Source organism: Typha latifolia, chromosome 9 (genome assembly GCF_019914945.1).
Source record: "Typha latifolia isolate L0001 chromosome 9, TyphaL0001v2, whole genome shotgun sequence".
Classification (NCBI taxonomy): Eukaryota; Viridiplantae; Streptophyta; class Magnoliopsida; order Poales; family Typhaceae; genus Typha; species Typha latifolia.
In genome coordinates, this window is record NC_133094.1 from 4,352,519 (window position 1) to 4,368,293 (window position 15,775).

General features: G+C 32.8%; 1 protein-coding gene across 2 annotated transcripts; it reads right to left on the reverse strand.

The window, feature by feature from the left end:
- Positions 1-226: 226 nt before the first annotated feature.
- Positions 227-9,374, reverse strand: LOC140795802 (protein FLOWERING LOCUS T-like). 2 transcript variants are annotated; one of them, XM_073148587.1, is made up of 5 exons: positions 9,043-9,374; positions 7,433-7,494; positions 4,870-4,910; positions 1,308-1,521; positions 227-604 (listed from the first exon to the last, which is right to left on the reverse strand). In XM_073148587.1, the coding sequence occupies exons 1-5, from the start codon at positions 9,238-9,240 to the stop codon at positions 598-600; spliced, it is 522 nt and encodes a 173-aa protein (XP_073004688.1). In that variant the 5' UTR covers positions 9,241-9,374; the 3' UTR covers positions 227-597. The 2 variants fall into 2 exon arrangements, 1 of the variants encoding a protein (XP_073004688.1); XR_012110357.1 differs by lacking the exon at positions 227-604 and having other exon boundaries at positions 1,378-3,471; positions 5,967-9,186.
- Positions 9,375-15,775: the final 6,401 nt, after the last annotated feature.

The window sequence follows — 15,775 nt, forward strand, 5'->3', positions numbered from 1 at the left end:
TCTTTTGATTACTTCAGAGCACTTATGTAGTTCCATGCTTGATTTCTTGAACTGGGTTTCTCGGTTCTCTTATAAGTTGTCTGAGACTTATAAGCTTGTTTAAGTGATGATAATTGACATCAAAAGGAGAATGAGGTGAATATAACTATGTAACCTGATGCATGAAGATATAGATGGAGTAAGTACACGTCATAAATTTATTAGTGATTCAACTTTGCTCTTGATGTTGCAAATGATGATGGAGTATTTTATTTCCTGCATGTGCCATCCTCTACAATATGAGAGTTATGAATTGGAGCAACAGCTACCTTCCTAAATAACTACTGAGACAGACAATAAGGAAATTAATCTTACAAAGAAAGAGAGAGAGAGAAGAAGAAGAAGAAGAAGAAGAAGAAGAAGAAGAAGAAGAAGATAGCAATTAATGATAATGAAAAGTAGAAGCACATCATATCCCCACCAAATGGATTAGTAGATGCTTTCCTCTGTCACATGAAGTCTCACTGAATTCAACTCCTTGATAGCTTGTATTTCCATTATCATGAATATGAATAGCCACCGGTAAAACTCCCGATCGATAAGTTCGTCAGTTCTTCGTTAAAACCTTTGATTCAACAAGAAGATTTTACTCTATAATCCAGAAATCATTTTCTTGGAAACTATAAATCTAAGTACTACCAATTCAAGCAAGAAGTACATACTTTTGGTTGGTATTCTCCTGGACCATAAGTTCAATAAAAGGAAAAGGATCATTCATTCAGGAGCTAAGATATAAATGATGATGAAAATGCCGTGTCAATATTATTTTTTCTCAATTACTAGTATTATCATTAGATTTAATTATCTGTCTTAAATGTTACTCATACAATGCTTGGGTCATACAATAAGGATGAATATAAAATAAGTCCAAAACTTCGTTAAAAAATTTGAGCTAGCTCTATGTTCTATTTGATCCGAAAAATAATAATAATAATAATACAAAACTTCAACTAAATTGTATTACTGTAGCTAGAAGGAAATATCGAAATTAAAAATAAGAAAGGATCTATGTCCATCAACCTTGAAATCTACCTACTATGGTGTTTTATTCAGATGAGTAGGAAGTAAAGAAAATGGAACTGAAAAATTAATGCAAACATATTCTGCGGATTGTTCTATTGAACTCAAATAGATATTAAACAAATTAAAAGTTGTAATTCTGCATAGATATATTTTTTGTGTTCTCTATATATATATATTGGATCTTCTGCTTTCTATTATTTATGTATTTATGCAGAAAAAAATATTAATTCTAAGATATTATCTACCTTCTACCTCCAACACCGGTCTCTCTTTGGCAATTGAAGTATAAGGCGGCTACTGGAGCAATATTATAAAAGGCAGAAAAATCCCTAGTATTGAAATTTTGGCGCCATCCAGGTGCATAAACAGTTTGCTGAACTTCCTGTCGAAATAGCACAAAAATGATACGATGAATTCCTGCCGACGGTCGCGGACCTTCATAGGGGACTATCTCATTTCCTGAAACATTGTGTTCATTATTTTAGGTTTTGCAAAAATATAATTTTCTTACAAAGGATCAGGGAAGAAGTGGTAGTAGCGGGGCGGGCGGCACTTTTCTTAGAGAAATTAAATTCTCTTTAAATTACTTCTTTCGAATGTCATACTCTTAGTAATAATAGTGAATGTCTTCTAAAGCAATACAAAATTCAATTCCCTAAATGCTTATAATTTTGTTTTCCTTACCTCTTCTTTGGATGAATGTGCAAAAATATTAGGAGGCAGACAAGTATAAATTCTATGTTATATTTTTAGAGTTTTTTTTTTTTCCTTACCTCTTCTTTGGATGAATGTGCAAAAATATTAGGAGGCAGACAAGTATAAATTCTATGTTATATTTTAGAGAATTTTTTTTTCTCTATAGTTTCATATTCCATACCAAAAGTAACATGCTAATTTACTCAAAAGCTAGTGAAAACCTAGTAACAGAAAGTAATTTAAATTATGAAAGCCTGGGTCTACGCATTTTGTGGATAAACCACATTTCCAGCTTTTATTTAGTATTGCTTTTAAGTTTGTGTTATAAGCAACATGTAATTCCATGATTTAAAGATACAATTTAATATTAGTTAAACTGACCAAAATAAAGTTCTCATTTAACATATGAAAAGCATTTCAGTACTTTAATGTGGTTGTAAAATGTTTTAAAGCTTCTAATAAAAAAAAGGATTTTTCAAAACTCAAGAATGTTATAATTAGACACAGTGAACTATTCATTACCTGGTGACACTTTTCTTGAGAAATAAAGTTATTACTTGATGTCATCTGAAAAGTATATTGCTTATGATCTAGAGAATAATACTTCTTATTTAGAAAGAACTGTTCATTTTTCTTTAAAATAAGTGCATAAGACTAGAAAGTTCATCAACATTCATTCAGAACTTAGTCAATTAACTACTCCCTTTTTGTTCCTGACACTTAATTAAGACTAATACTTCTAACATAAGTCTTCTTTCATTTACAGTTCCTAACACATCATACATTTTCGAAAAGAAAGCAAACAGATATATATATATATATATAGAGAGAGAGAGAGAGAGAGAGAGAGAGAGAGAGAGAGAGTTCCTTATCATCTTCCAATAGGTGTAATATATCATCAATTGTTGTTATATCATTTCTCTGGGGTCTTTTTTTCTGTCTTAATTTGCATCTTTTTAACATATATATGAATACAAACACACAACAAATATGCTGAAAAATAAACAGACAAGCACACACATATAGCATTATAACTATGAAGGCTAAAGGGGTATAAATCAATGCAATTTAAAAAAAAAAAAAAAAAAAAAAACTTGCACATGCATGGATGCATGGTAATATGCTATGTAGAACTTGCAAAAACAACTATCTAAGATGAATCTATAGATCCAGTTATCATTAACTAATGATATTATTACCAATGTTATGTATGAAAGCTGATAAAAGGGAAAAGTATGCACTAGCAAGCTAGGTCAAAATGATTCAGGTAGTGCAGTGTACATGATATGATACTGAGTCATAGTTCAAAGGGTGAATATATAATTAACACTTAATGCATATGTATGTATGCAGAATGAGAGTATGATGATGTTTTGCCAAAGGTTAGGTTTGGTTTAAAGGTTAGCATGTAGGGTTTAAGTAATAGATAATATTCTCACTCAAGAGTGCATGCAGAGGGAGACATCAGAACCGTAAGTCCGTCCATCAAATAATCCGTAGAAAATTAGATATATATATTTTGTTCTCTTCTTGTGGGCCCACACACAGCATCGCGTAGATCACTGCGAGGAGGAGGAGGAGGATTTGCCGGTTGAAGCCCTGCCACGCTGGCTACTAGATCAAGTGGGGCCCACAGAGAATAAAATCACGCATCTCGAGGCACCGTTGGGCGAGATGATAACAACCGTCCAACTGCTCCTCCCTCTCACCGACCTGCATCAAAAATAATAGGTGCGGTCATATACCGGGAGCGGGGCCCATCCCCCCCTCTCTCTCTCTCTCTTCTCTCTCTCAATGTTTGACTTGATCCTCTTTTGGAGTTTTCTTTCTTCTTTTTTTTTTTTCCATACCTAATTGCCACTAATTTTTGTGTTTTTTCTTTAAAAATATTATAATTACACACCGAAATTATTGACCTATTTCCAAAATATTGTTCCTTCAATTAATAAGTCTAACAAATTACTATTAAAACTCGACTTAAATTACAAAAAGACTATCTTGTCCTTATTTAAAAGTTTGAATTATTTGTTTATGTAAGACAGAAAGTTATTGATAAATATTTTTTGCATTCTAAAATCTCTTCTTTTTTTTTAATCCTTATCTACCTCTAGGGTTAGTGGGATAGTGATATGAATAGAGCAACCATGAAGGTGACGAGGTTAATAGGAAATGACAATAATATCCTTATAAGGATGAATGATTGTAATAATAAAGAGGGATAAAATAAGGATATATTTGTCATTCCCTGCTCCGTCGTCATTTTTAATTTGCTTGGCTAATATCACTATTCTTACAATTATAGAGTGCATTGTCCTTCCAAAGAAGCATTTACTTCAAAACATTGAAGTAAAACTGCAAATGGACCCAACAATAATAGGCCCATTTTCTCTATTGCTTCTCTAAATTAATGTTAAAATAGTCTAAGAGTTCATATTTGATGCATTAACTGAAAGAAAACTCAATGTATGCCTATTTGCATCAAATTTCATGAATTATGGCAAGCACAATAGTTATTCTTTCATTAGAAAACAATAATGCTTTTTTTTTTGTCTTAAGAGAAAAAAAAAACCTTTAATTCTACAAAGTTGATGTGAATAAATCATGAGTGAACTTTTGTTTCATTCAAGTTTTGATGAACTAAATCAACAATACATACTCTAAAACCAAAGTTGAACCTTTTTTATTCCATGTTGTTTTACAAATTTTATGTGCCATATATATTAGCAATGCCATTTAGCCTACATTACAATTATTAAGTGTAATCCATTTGCCATTCCTTATGTTCTTGGCTCCAATTTGTGCTGATTGATTCAAGAATCCAAGAAAATTAAGACCAGAAAATTTGTGTGGTTGACAGATTTAAGAACTTAAATCGATCATGCTAGCAAATCAAAATCTTGATAAGTATTTCGAAAAATAAAATTATTAAGTTTGAAACTCGGACTAGTCTGCCCCACGTATATTTTCACTCCCCAACTGTTGTGTGTGAGAAGAAAAAAAAACAAGAAATAATGCAATAATGTAAAGAAAAAGCTAGCAGCAATTTTTATATATATTATGTATAAATATAAGTAAAAAGAGGATGAGAATAGTAGTAGAAATGTCACCCACCAAAACTTGCATCAGTTGTTTCCGGAATATCTGTCACCAACCTATAAGATCATCAAAGGGCCAATTAGTTCTTTCTCATGCGTTTCTAATGAAAATCTACAAAAGTATAAGTTTGATTCATTACTTCATTAGTACTTGGTGCACCTTATTCTAAATATATAGATGTCTGAAAAATACTGGGATAGGTGAAATATATATATATATATATCTTTTTCTCAAAATATTATTATATATATCTTAGATTATTATGTATTTCTTCTATAAAAACTTAGATTATATATATCTTTTTCTCAAAAAAATATTACCAAGATTTTATATTCCTTCATTAAAAGTTTGTTGGGATAGGTGAAATATACGCTAGCTCTGTTTGCTTGCAGACCCAACACCTAGTAGAGATTCAAGAGCTAAATCATCTTGCTTAGAAGTTATAAGTTTGATCTATGGACATTTATTGCAATGGCATAATCTACAATCAAGCCCAAAAGCAGTTAAAATCGACCTGAAATTCAGCATCTTCATGAGCTAAAAATAGGGATTCACAATTTTAATTTTTTTTTGATGTGCCACAAAGGAAAAAAAAAACAAAGAAGGCATGCCAATATGTATCCTTAAGATTACTCGACTATATATATATCAATTTTATAATATTTGGCATGTATTAAAATGTGTATTCAGATGCTAAATCGTGTATGCACACGTGAATGGACAAAAAAAAAATATACATTAAGTGCACTTTTTCTTGTTTGCATAGTCAAATAACAGCTTCATATTCATTCCTCCAAAAAAATAAAATAATAAAGATACTTGCAACTCATGATTCCACAACATGATATATCTGAGATGCAATAGCAAAGTTAACTTTTCTAACAGCTGAGTTTGTCCTATTAAACATATCTCGTAAGCCTCTTTGGTGTATACACAAAATGTAAGTCATAATCATTAGTCCTTCTACTAAATCTTAATGAAGTTAGAAGATATTCCTTCACCTGCACTGTGATGATTTTCTTGCAGATAGTCAAGAAGCAGAACAAATTTATGAACTGTATCTTCTACGAACTTGAAAGATTGTTAGGAGTATGAAAATTCTTGGTTCTTACCTAAATAATACTGACTGACATAGCCCTGAGCTGGCTGGTTCAGAGGAAGAAACAATCCCCTCCTTTTTGGAGAAAGCTAGATTCAATTCCTGCAGGTTGTGTGGATAGGTTGTGTTTGAACTCTAATAGTGTCCCATACAACCAATTTTATGAAAATGGTAATAATTTTAGAAGTCGTCTAACTTTTATTACTTCAGCAGATCTACATCTTGATAAACGTCAAAGTAACTCATGCTGGAGTACGACCACTATTGTTGATTTGAACAAGAAAAAAGTAAATATGATAAGGAAATAGGAAATAAGAGAAGAACTCTACCAGGTGTACTATATAGTAGTTTCATGCAAAAGTCAATCAAGAATCATCTGATTCTAATGGACACCTCACTGATGCGCAATTAACTATAATTCCAATGAAATGGGAAACCATGGCGCACGTAAAGATAAGTTGGTTATCCAAAGTTAGAATCACTCACATAAATAGAGGAAAAAAAAAGAAGGGAGCTTCAAGTTCAATTATTCTGTTAGTTTTCTGATCAAATTTAACTTATCACGAGATGGTTATATAAGAAATTCTAATTGTTAATGTATTTTATTCCAGTTGACATGTTATATAAGAACTTTGTAGCCTCATGAATCATCTTATCAAATGAAAAGGCAACATTATGTAACGGAACATGTTCATTTTTAGGAAAGAGTCAATTAATTAAAGACAGGTGCTGAATGACCATAACATTTGCAATTATTTATATGTGTGACAAATTAGAGTAACAAATAACATTTAGTTATCTTTCACAATAACCCACTAGTACTTGATAAAAACAAATGATAATCTTAAGTTGCAAATAACTACATCATTCTTTTCATTATAGAACAACCCTTCTCTTTTTTGTAAAATTGTAAGTACTCTTTTGAGATAAATAGTCCCTAAGTTTAAGTTTTCCTTGGTAAAGCTAGTGGTCCTATGTACAAATATACTGATGAAAAGCTGAAATGACTGGAGTTATTTCATAAGAAAAATTAAATAATTAGTCCCATCCAATCATCTGTAAATCCTTTCCTTTTTTGTTCTGTGGTTGCATGTATTTACTTAAGAAATTAAAGAACTTATAGTCATAGGTTGGATTTATATTTCCACTTATTGTCAAATATATCATATATATGGGCAGATGCTGCCATAGTCTTGATAAATAGTTTTGAAGGCTATATCATCCAAATTTCTCTTCTTTTTCGAGAAGAAATTTCTCATGCTTATTTTTTATATGCACAACAATTTAGTACCTAAATTTTGAAATTAGATTTTATTATGCTACTGCTTCTACTTAAGATAAAGATGTTGACAGAAGAGTGTGGATTATTAATTTTAGAGGTATCTAAACTAATTTCAGTAGTTCTTTTATCCTACAAACATAGTTTAGAGAACCCATCTAACAATAAACATGTAAAAGAGTAAAGAGTTCTAAGCTCACCAGTGCAAATATTCTCTGTGGCTTGGATTGCTTGGGCTTGGCGCGTCAGGGTCCACCATCACCTTGTAAAATGATAATTAGACAACTCAGTATTGGTTATTCAAAGACTTATAAAATTAACCATGATCTACATTTTCGGCATAATATAAGCTGATATTGCAAAGTAACAAATAATATTCAGGATGGCACATGAACTTTAATAATCAGATACTTTAAAAATTATATTCAAAACTAATAATTTAAAGAAGTAAAAAGACAATTGTCAGAAGTAATACACTTTCAAGCGTTTCTTGCTTTTAATTTCCTCTAGCAAGTAGTACTCTCGATTTCTTTCCTAATATTAAATTAATTAATGGTCTATCAAATTATGAGGTAATCCAAGGTCAGCAGTTTTCATCAGTTAGTTTTGCTTATTTTTGTGCTCTATGCTATGTTTGTTTTAGCATGCAATGATATCTGAATGTATGAGATTCTGAAGCATATTTCACTGCTTGAGAATAATATCTTATATTCTCAGGGATCAGAGTCAAAAAGGCAAAGTCAACGGAGGGGTATGGGTTGGATTCGTATTCAAAATCATAGTGTGTATCAAACTAGTGTTTCATAAATATATATATATATATATATATATATACATATACATAAGATGTAGCTAGTAACTGTGATGTAACTTGTCTGAGGAAAGCGAAACCGGCGTGTCTCACCCTTGGTCGTGGATACTAGATAAGTCACCAAACCATGTAAATGTTATGTATATTAAATACATGATATATATTATTAGTTTGTTAGCTAACAGTTAGTTTAATATTTTAAATCAACTAGTTATCTAAAATCATGCAAGTATTATTTCTCTTAATTTTTTGAATCAACTAGTTATCTAAATACAAATTAAAATTAATAATCGAATAAGCCATTATACAACAGTAAAAGAATATGCGTGGACCAAAAATATGTTGACTTTGAGAACATTCCAAGAATAAGAGAATCGCTAGTCACTAGTCATGTTACTAGTGGAGTGAGGTTATAACATATCTTTTTTCTTATATATCTCATGATAAGAGAATGTGACTTGCGGAATGGATGCCTAGCTGACTTTATTTCTTTGTCGTTTATTTTCTTCTGAGAGAGGCATTGCCTAAAGTTGACTAATCTAGTCGCTCCACTAGCTCTCTCTCTATCTATCTATCTATTTATCTATCTATCTATCTATTTACATGTACATAATTAATTTTTCACCATTTCTATAACTCTAACATTTGCAATAATAGGTATTTGACATGATAAAGGTTGTAACAAGGCCTTGGACACAAAAATATAAGATGAAGTGTTAGAAAGTCAAATATACGGATGTTCCTTTTGCAACAGCTAGCTATAACTCAAAAATGATAATGGTAATAGTAAAGGTTGAGAAACTCAAAACTTGACCAACTTAGCTTCTTCTTGGCATAGCAATTTCTCACCTGAGCTCTGTCTTCTTGTTCTATAGCCAATTAAGGTTCAAGTCATGCGTGGATCAAACAAGGGTCAGGTGGGATATACACCACACTGTCCAACCAAGTTGTACCCTAATCACATCTTGACCCTACAAGTTAATTATTAGGGTGACTTACAAGTGTATATAGCTTCCTTTGATCGTGCCCTTCGATCTCGACATGAGGCTTAGTGGCCACCGCCGATGCCCTTAGCCCGGTCCCATTCGTGATCTCCTTACTGTTGTACATTATTCTCATAGTAGCCGACTTGACGAAAGGATCCAAGACATCACCAATGACTTGCCCTAAGACCAAAGGATCCCTTCCTCTTGACATAGCAAACCCGGCCTCCTGCCTAATGTAACTTAATATAACAAAGAGGAGGAGGAGGAGGAAAGATGATGATGGCTAGACAAGTGACTTGGTTGGTGGTAGTACAGAGAGAAGGTAGGAGTGTATCTATATAGTGATATAGGAATCCACTTTTTATTCACGACATGGTAACGGCCATGGGGACACACTAGTTCTGTGGCCTCAGAATCTAACTTTATTATTGTTTTTTTTTTTTCTGTCATCTCTTTTTCTTCTTTGCTCAACCAAGTGGGGGTTGAAATCTAGTGAGCGATATGAATAATATCTACGTGCCATGGCCTCCTAACATAATAAATATGGTCCTCCACTCCTCCTAATATGACCAAGGTTGAGGCCTTGGAAGGATATGTATCAATCAAAAGGTCGGTAGCTTTTGGCCTCCCCCGAATGGCGCCGCGCCCGGTCGCAGCCCGGAATGAATGGCAGAATCTGTTGATACGAGAGGCTTGTCGTGGTCGGCGGTCCGGCTGTGGAGCACTCAGATGAACAAAAGAATCTTGCCCTACGCATGAGATCAGGAGGCAGAGGCAGGTCACTACCAGTCTTCCTTTTATCTCTCTTAACAGGAGAGTATCAGGTACCTTCACCTTTGGATCTGCTGCCATTTTTGCAAAGGTCTTCTGCATCCACGAATGCAGGAATTCCTACAGTACGGGTACTTGGCAGTCCCTGGGTTCCCCTGCTGAGTTAATACAATAATTTAAAGTGAAAGATGCTGCCATGGGGTCCTAATCTGAACAGGCTAATAGAGGAAAGTTTTGGAATCTGGCAGCTGGATGCATGCATGTTGTCGTACTGTTGCTCTTGCTATGCTTGCATGTTATTCTATGTGTATCTAGACATATCCTCACGTTGCATGGTTGCTAAGCTATAGCTTGCATCTAGACTACAAGTTGGATAGTTGGATGCGTGGCAGATTTTGGTTAAGGTTGTGCATGGTTGGATGTTCATTTAAATATTATGTGGTCATTAATTGGTCAAATTCTACAAGTGAGACGTATCAGAATCATATCATGCACTCTCTCATGCATGGCATGGGCACAAAAGGCAGGCCATCCAAGAGAGTACACATGTAGACATGACACAATTAATATGACCATCTTGTTGTAATCGGGATCATGCATGCCTAGATAGAGAAGAGAGTATCAAGTTGTTCGACATTTAGTCTATCACAAAATATTAAGCCAATTAAAGAGCAGCTAAGTGGAACTCCACGGAGAGTATTATGGCTCCACCACCTGACTGTAATCCAGGACAATAGGATATGGCATGTTGACACTATGGTGTAGTTTGGCTAGCTAGCTAGCTCGGATATATAGATCTTTTACTATCAACATCGATACATCACGATATGACATATATGCCAATCAAGCATCTACCATCATTATGTACTTTGAGGCCAAGCAAGCAAGATGCATTCCTACAGTGGAAATTAGGAGTGAACTATGAGGTGCAAGCTATCTTCTCGCAATCTAATGCAATGCAACATTATCTAGAAGCTAGTTGTTCCTATGATTTTGTCTCTTCTTAATTAACTAATTTGGGGTTAGATATGCCTCTTGCAAATTTTATATTATTGTTTCTGTTACCATGTTTGTACATGGTATTTTTGTTATATATACATGTCCCCATTATATTAGAGTGTAAAGCAGTATACATATAATATTAATATATATATATATATATATATATATATATATATAGAGAGAGAGAGAGAGAGAGAGCATTTGTGCATTTGTGTGCATCTATGTATATATTTTTTAAATTGTGGCCATAAATATATAGACCTAGGATAGCATATACGTTCAATATCTGCACAAATAATGTACATCAAAAAGAATGTTGTGAATATAGATTTACATGCATGCAAATATTAGTGTTTTCTTTTTTTTAGAGAAAGCATTATATTGACGGTAAACTAAAGTTTACATAGAAAGGCGAAAGAAGGATAATTCATCTATAGATATGGATAATAGATACTTCAAACCAGCTAAATTGTTGAAAGTTGATGTTTGAAACTATAGTGCAAGATGTTTGAAAACTATAGTGCAAAATGCAGTCTTTTCAAAGATCTGATTATTTTCTTCTTCAAAGTCTCCACCAATGTCAAACAACATCTCACTGCTCTTTCTTATATTCTTGGCGACATATGTAGTGCGCCAATTAGTCCAATATTTGCCACAAGGGAGAAGGGAAGATAGTCAGGCCACAATTAGCAACAAAGTTCATTAATAAAATCTTTAATATATATAAGGGCTATTAGTGAAAATATGATGAGTACTCTCATTCTCTGCAACACATAGACTATAATTGATCACCTCAGATACATTTTTAATTTATATCTGAGGATGTACATAATACCTGTTGAAGTGTGGAGATCGAATCAGCCTAATCAATCGAATGCCATTTCCCTAGAGCAAGCATTCTAATAGATGTTCAAACGGGCTTCAAACAGGTTGGCAAAAGATGAAGTTTTTATTAGGCATTTGAATGCCCCTTAGGTGTTTGAACGTCCTAATTAATTTAGTTGGATAAGTTAGGTTTTCTAGAAAACTTTTATATTAATTGTTTGCATCTCTAAAGGAGTTGTGTGAGCATGATAACATTGTGAAAGACCTAAAGAGATTTGTAGAGAGAGAAAAGAAAGAAAGAAGGTGAAGTTCTAGGTTGTAGGTTGAGAGAGCTTCTTTTTCTTGTAATCTTTTTTATTCTATATAGTGAAATTAGTGAGATCCTCGTGGATACATAGCTTTAGTTGGATGAACTATGTAAAATCTATGTCCCCTTTGTTTTAATTTTCTTTCTTCTTGATTTCTACGTTTCTTCTCTCAATAACTATTATCAGAGCCTAGATTGTGGTTTAAGTGGAGAAATGGCAAAAGAAAGAAAGCCCCTTATTGCAAAGTTCAATAGAAACAACTTCACTCGGTGGAAGATGCAAATGGAAGACCACTTCTACCTGCATGATCTTTATTTTTCTTTAGGTGGAAGTGAAAATAAATATAAAGATATGGATGATGCAAAGTGGAGCACATTAGATCGAGAAGCCCTAGCGATGATCAAATGTACACTTGAAGCATTAGAGCCCTTCAACATCTCCAAGGAGAAGATGGTTGTAGATCCTATGACGACTTTGATGAGGATGTATGAAAAATAATTCAACTTCAAATAAGATTTTCTTGATGAAAAACTGTTCAATATGAAGATGCCTGAAAGCAATAGTGTTGCAGAACATCTAAACAAATTCAACACTATTACAAATCAATTGAAATATACTATATCAAATTTGGTGATGAAGTTATGACCATGTTGATTATATCTAATATATTGGATAAATGGGGTAACCTAGTTATGGTGGTGAATAACCCATTAGGATCAAGGACATGAAGGTTGATGATGTACTAGTGGGAGTTCTTCTCAATAAAAAATCTAGAGAGAAAAACATCTCATCAACTGAAGCACTAGGAAATGCTTTGAGCATTGAAGGTAAAGGAAGATCTATCAATAAAAATGGTAAAAGTGAAAGATGGTTAAAATTAACGAAGAGCAATTCAAAATCTCCGCAAGGGTGCTAGTATTACAATAAGAAAATGCACATCAAATATGACTGTAGGCCACTGAAAAATAGATAGAGAACAATAGTCAGGACAAGAGTTAATTAATAAATCTCTCTAAAAAATCCTCTTTTGATAATGGTGATTTTATTTTTCTTGTAGTAATCAAAGTGAATCTTCAATAATAGATTCAAGCACAAGGTTTCAAGCTACATTGAATGTAGCTGTGCTTTCTAACTATGTACAAGGAAAGTTTGGAAAGATGTATCTTAGTGATGATAAACTATGTGACATGTGCCTAAATTAACTAAAAATTAAATTTATGCTGGTCAATTGTCATACTTAGGATACGTCAGTATATTCACAAATGACTCATGGAAGATAACAAATCTATAACAATAGCCCGAGGCAAGCATGAAGGGACTTTGTACACAGCATGCATCAAATAAGAATGCAATTGTAGTCGCATCATCTGGAGTTGGCACTATGATCTACTATCGGAGGTTGGGCACATGAGTGAAGGAAACAATGATGATATCAAAAGAGAAGCTAGATCGTCTTAGTTTAGTGAACATGATTTTTTTGTGAAGATTGCATCCTTAGAAATAGAAAAAACTAGTTTTACAAAAAAGTTATTAAAACACCAAAAGATGGAAAACTAAAAGTTATTCACATTGATGTTTGGAAACCAGCACATGCATGCATATTCTCTTGGTAGCTCTCTTTGTTGTATTACTTTCGTAGATGCATGATTCAACTATCAATCTTTGGGTTTATTTCTTAAAACATAATTTTAATATGTTTGAAGTGTTTAAGAAATAGAAAGATTTAATTGAAAATGAGATAGGACTAAAATTAAAATGTTTGAGATTAGATAAAGGAGGTGAAAAATGTAGATAGAGTTTAAAGAGTTTTATGCAAAGAATAAAATAAGGGGAAGAAGATTATTCCAGAAACACCACAATAGAGTTGTGTTATAAAGTGCATAAATAGAACACATACATAATGTGCTAGGTAAATAGGGATAGATGATGCGTTACCAAACTAGTTATGAGCAGATACAGTGAGCACCGTAACGTATCTTATCAATAGAGGACCAATAGTTACATTGAGACCCAAACTATTAGAGAAAGTTTGAGCAAAAAATGAGGTAAATCTGTCACACTTAAGCGTTGTTTGTTGTACTTTTTATATTTATATTGATGCTGAAAATAGATCTAAATTTGATGCTAAATCAAGATTTTGTACTTTCATTGGATATGGTACTAATAAATTTGAATACTATCTTTTGGACCATAAAAGTTGTAATGTCATTAGAAGTGAAGATATTCAATGAAGCGGTATTATACAAAGACAAAAAAAGAATGTAAAGAAGCCACAAAGATAGAATATAAAAACTTGAAAAAATATTTGTAAAAAGATATCATAGTACAGTCGGACAAGAAAATCGTAGAGCTAGAGATACCACCCACTGTGATTAGACGATCAAAGGTTACATAATCACTAGCTCATTATCCTCTGTCTCTTTATAATTTATTATTGACAGTTAATAAGGAATTGGAATGTCTTGATGAAGCATTGCAAGTCGACACCAAGGTTGCATGGAAGTATGCTATGGACGAAGAGATGAATCTTTAAAGGCAAAACAAACATGAGATTTGGTTTAGCCATCTTAAGGAAAGAGAGCTATGCAGAATAAGTAGTGTGCATATTGAAAGTGAATCCTAATGGCTCTAAGAGATACAAAGTTAGATTGATGATGAAAGATTTCCAATATAAGACAAATATTGATTTTATAAAAAAATTCTCACTGATTCTAAAATTATCTATTATTGGACTATGTTCATTATTTTGGCTACAAAGGATCACATCTAGAGTAATTAGATATGGACATCATTTCTTCATGGAAATTTAGAAGAGAACATTACCATAAAGCAACAATAGGAATATGTGGAGGTAGAAAGTGAGAATTTTGTATGTAAACTCAAGAATAATTTATATTGAATGAAACATGCTCCAAGGCAATGGTACTAAAAATCTGATAACTTCTTAGTACAATATAGATATTATCATTGCAATTCCCATCATTATTGCTACTTTAGAAAATTTAAAAATTTAGGCTCAAAGATGAATGAGATAAAAAATCTTAAGGATCAATTGTTTTAGATATTCTATATGAAATCCATTGAAATAGATAAAGACACTCTTAAGATTATCCTAGAAAAAGTAAATTGGCAAGGTATTAAAGTGATGTAATATGGAGAATGTTGAAATAGTTAGCACAGTTCTCGCACGTCATTTCAAACTTTCAAGTTGCCAATTTGCAAAGATACAAGATGAGAAGACAGAGATGGCAAAGGTTACACATATATAAGCAGTCGAGAGCTTGATGTATGTTATGTTATGTATATGACCAGACATTGCACTACATGGGAAATTGAGGCGGTGCATTAGAAAGCTATGAAGTGGGATTTGAGAGCAAGTAAATAAATCCTTGGACTGCGGATTGAAAAGATAAGAGTAAGGCACTCCTTGGACTATCTCAAAAAGAGTACATTAGCAAGGTATTAAAAAGGTGTAATGTGAGGAATGTTGAAATAGTTGTCACAATTCTCATTTCAAAATTTTAAATTACCAATTTGTTGGAAGGCAGAGATGGCGAAGGTTCCATATGCATTAGTAGTTGAAAACTTGATGCATGCTATGGTATGTACAAGACTAGATATTGCACTATATGGGAATTTGAGATAGAGAGCATTAGAAATCGATGAAGTGGGTATTTAGTACCAATATTCTCAAACAAGCTTCCGACAAGTTGGCGAAAAGTTTTCATCCAGCATTTGAATGCTTCACGAATCATTGCTGGATAAGTTAGGTTTTTGAAAAAAAACTTATATATTATTTTCATATCTTATATATGAGCATGAAAACATTTTAAAATACCA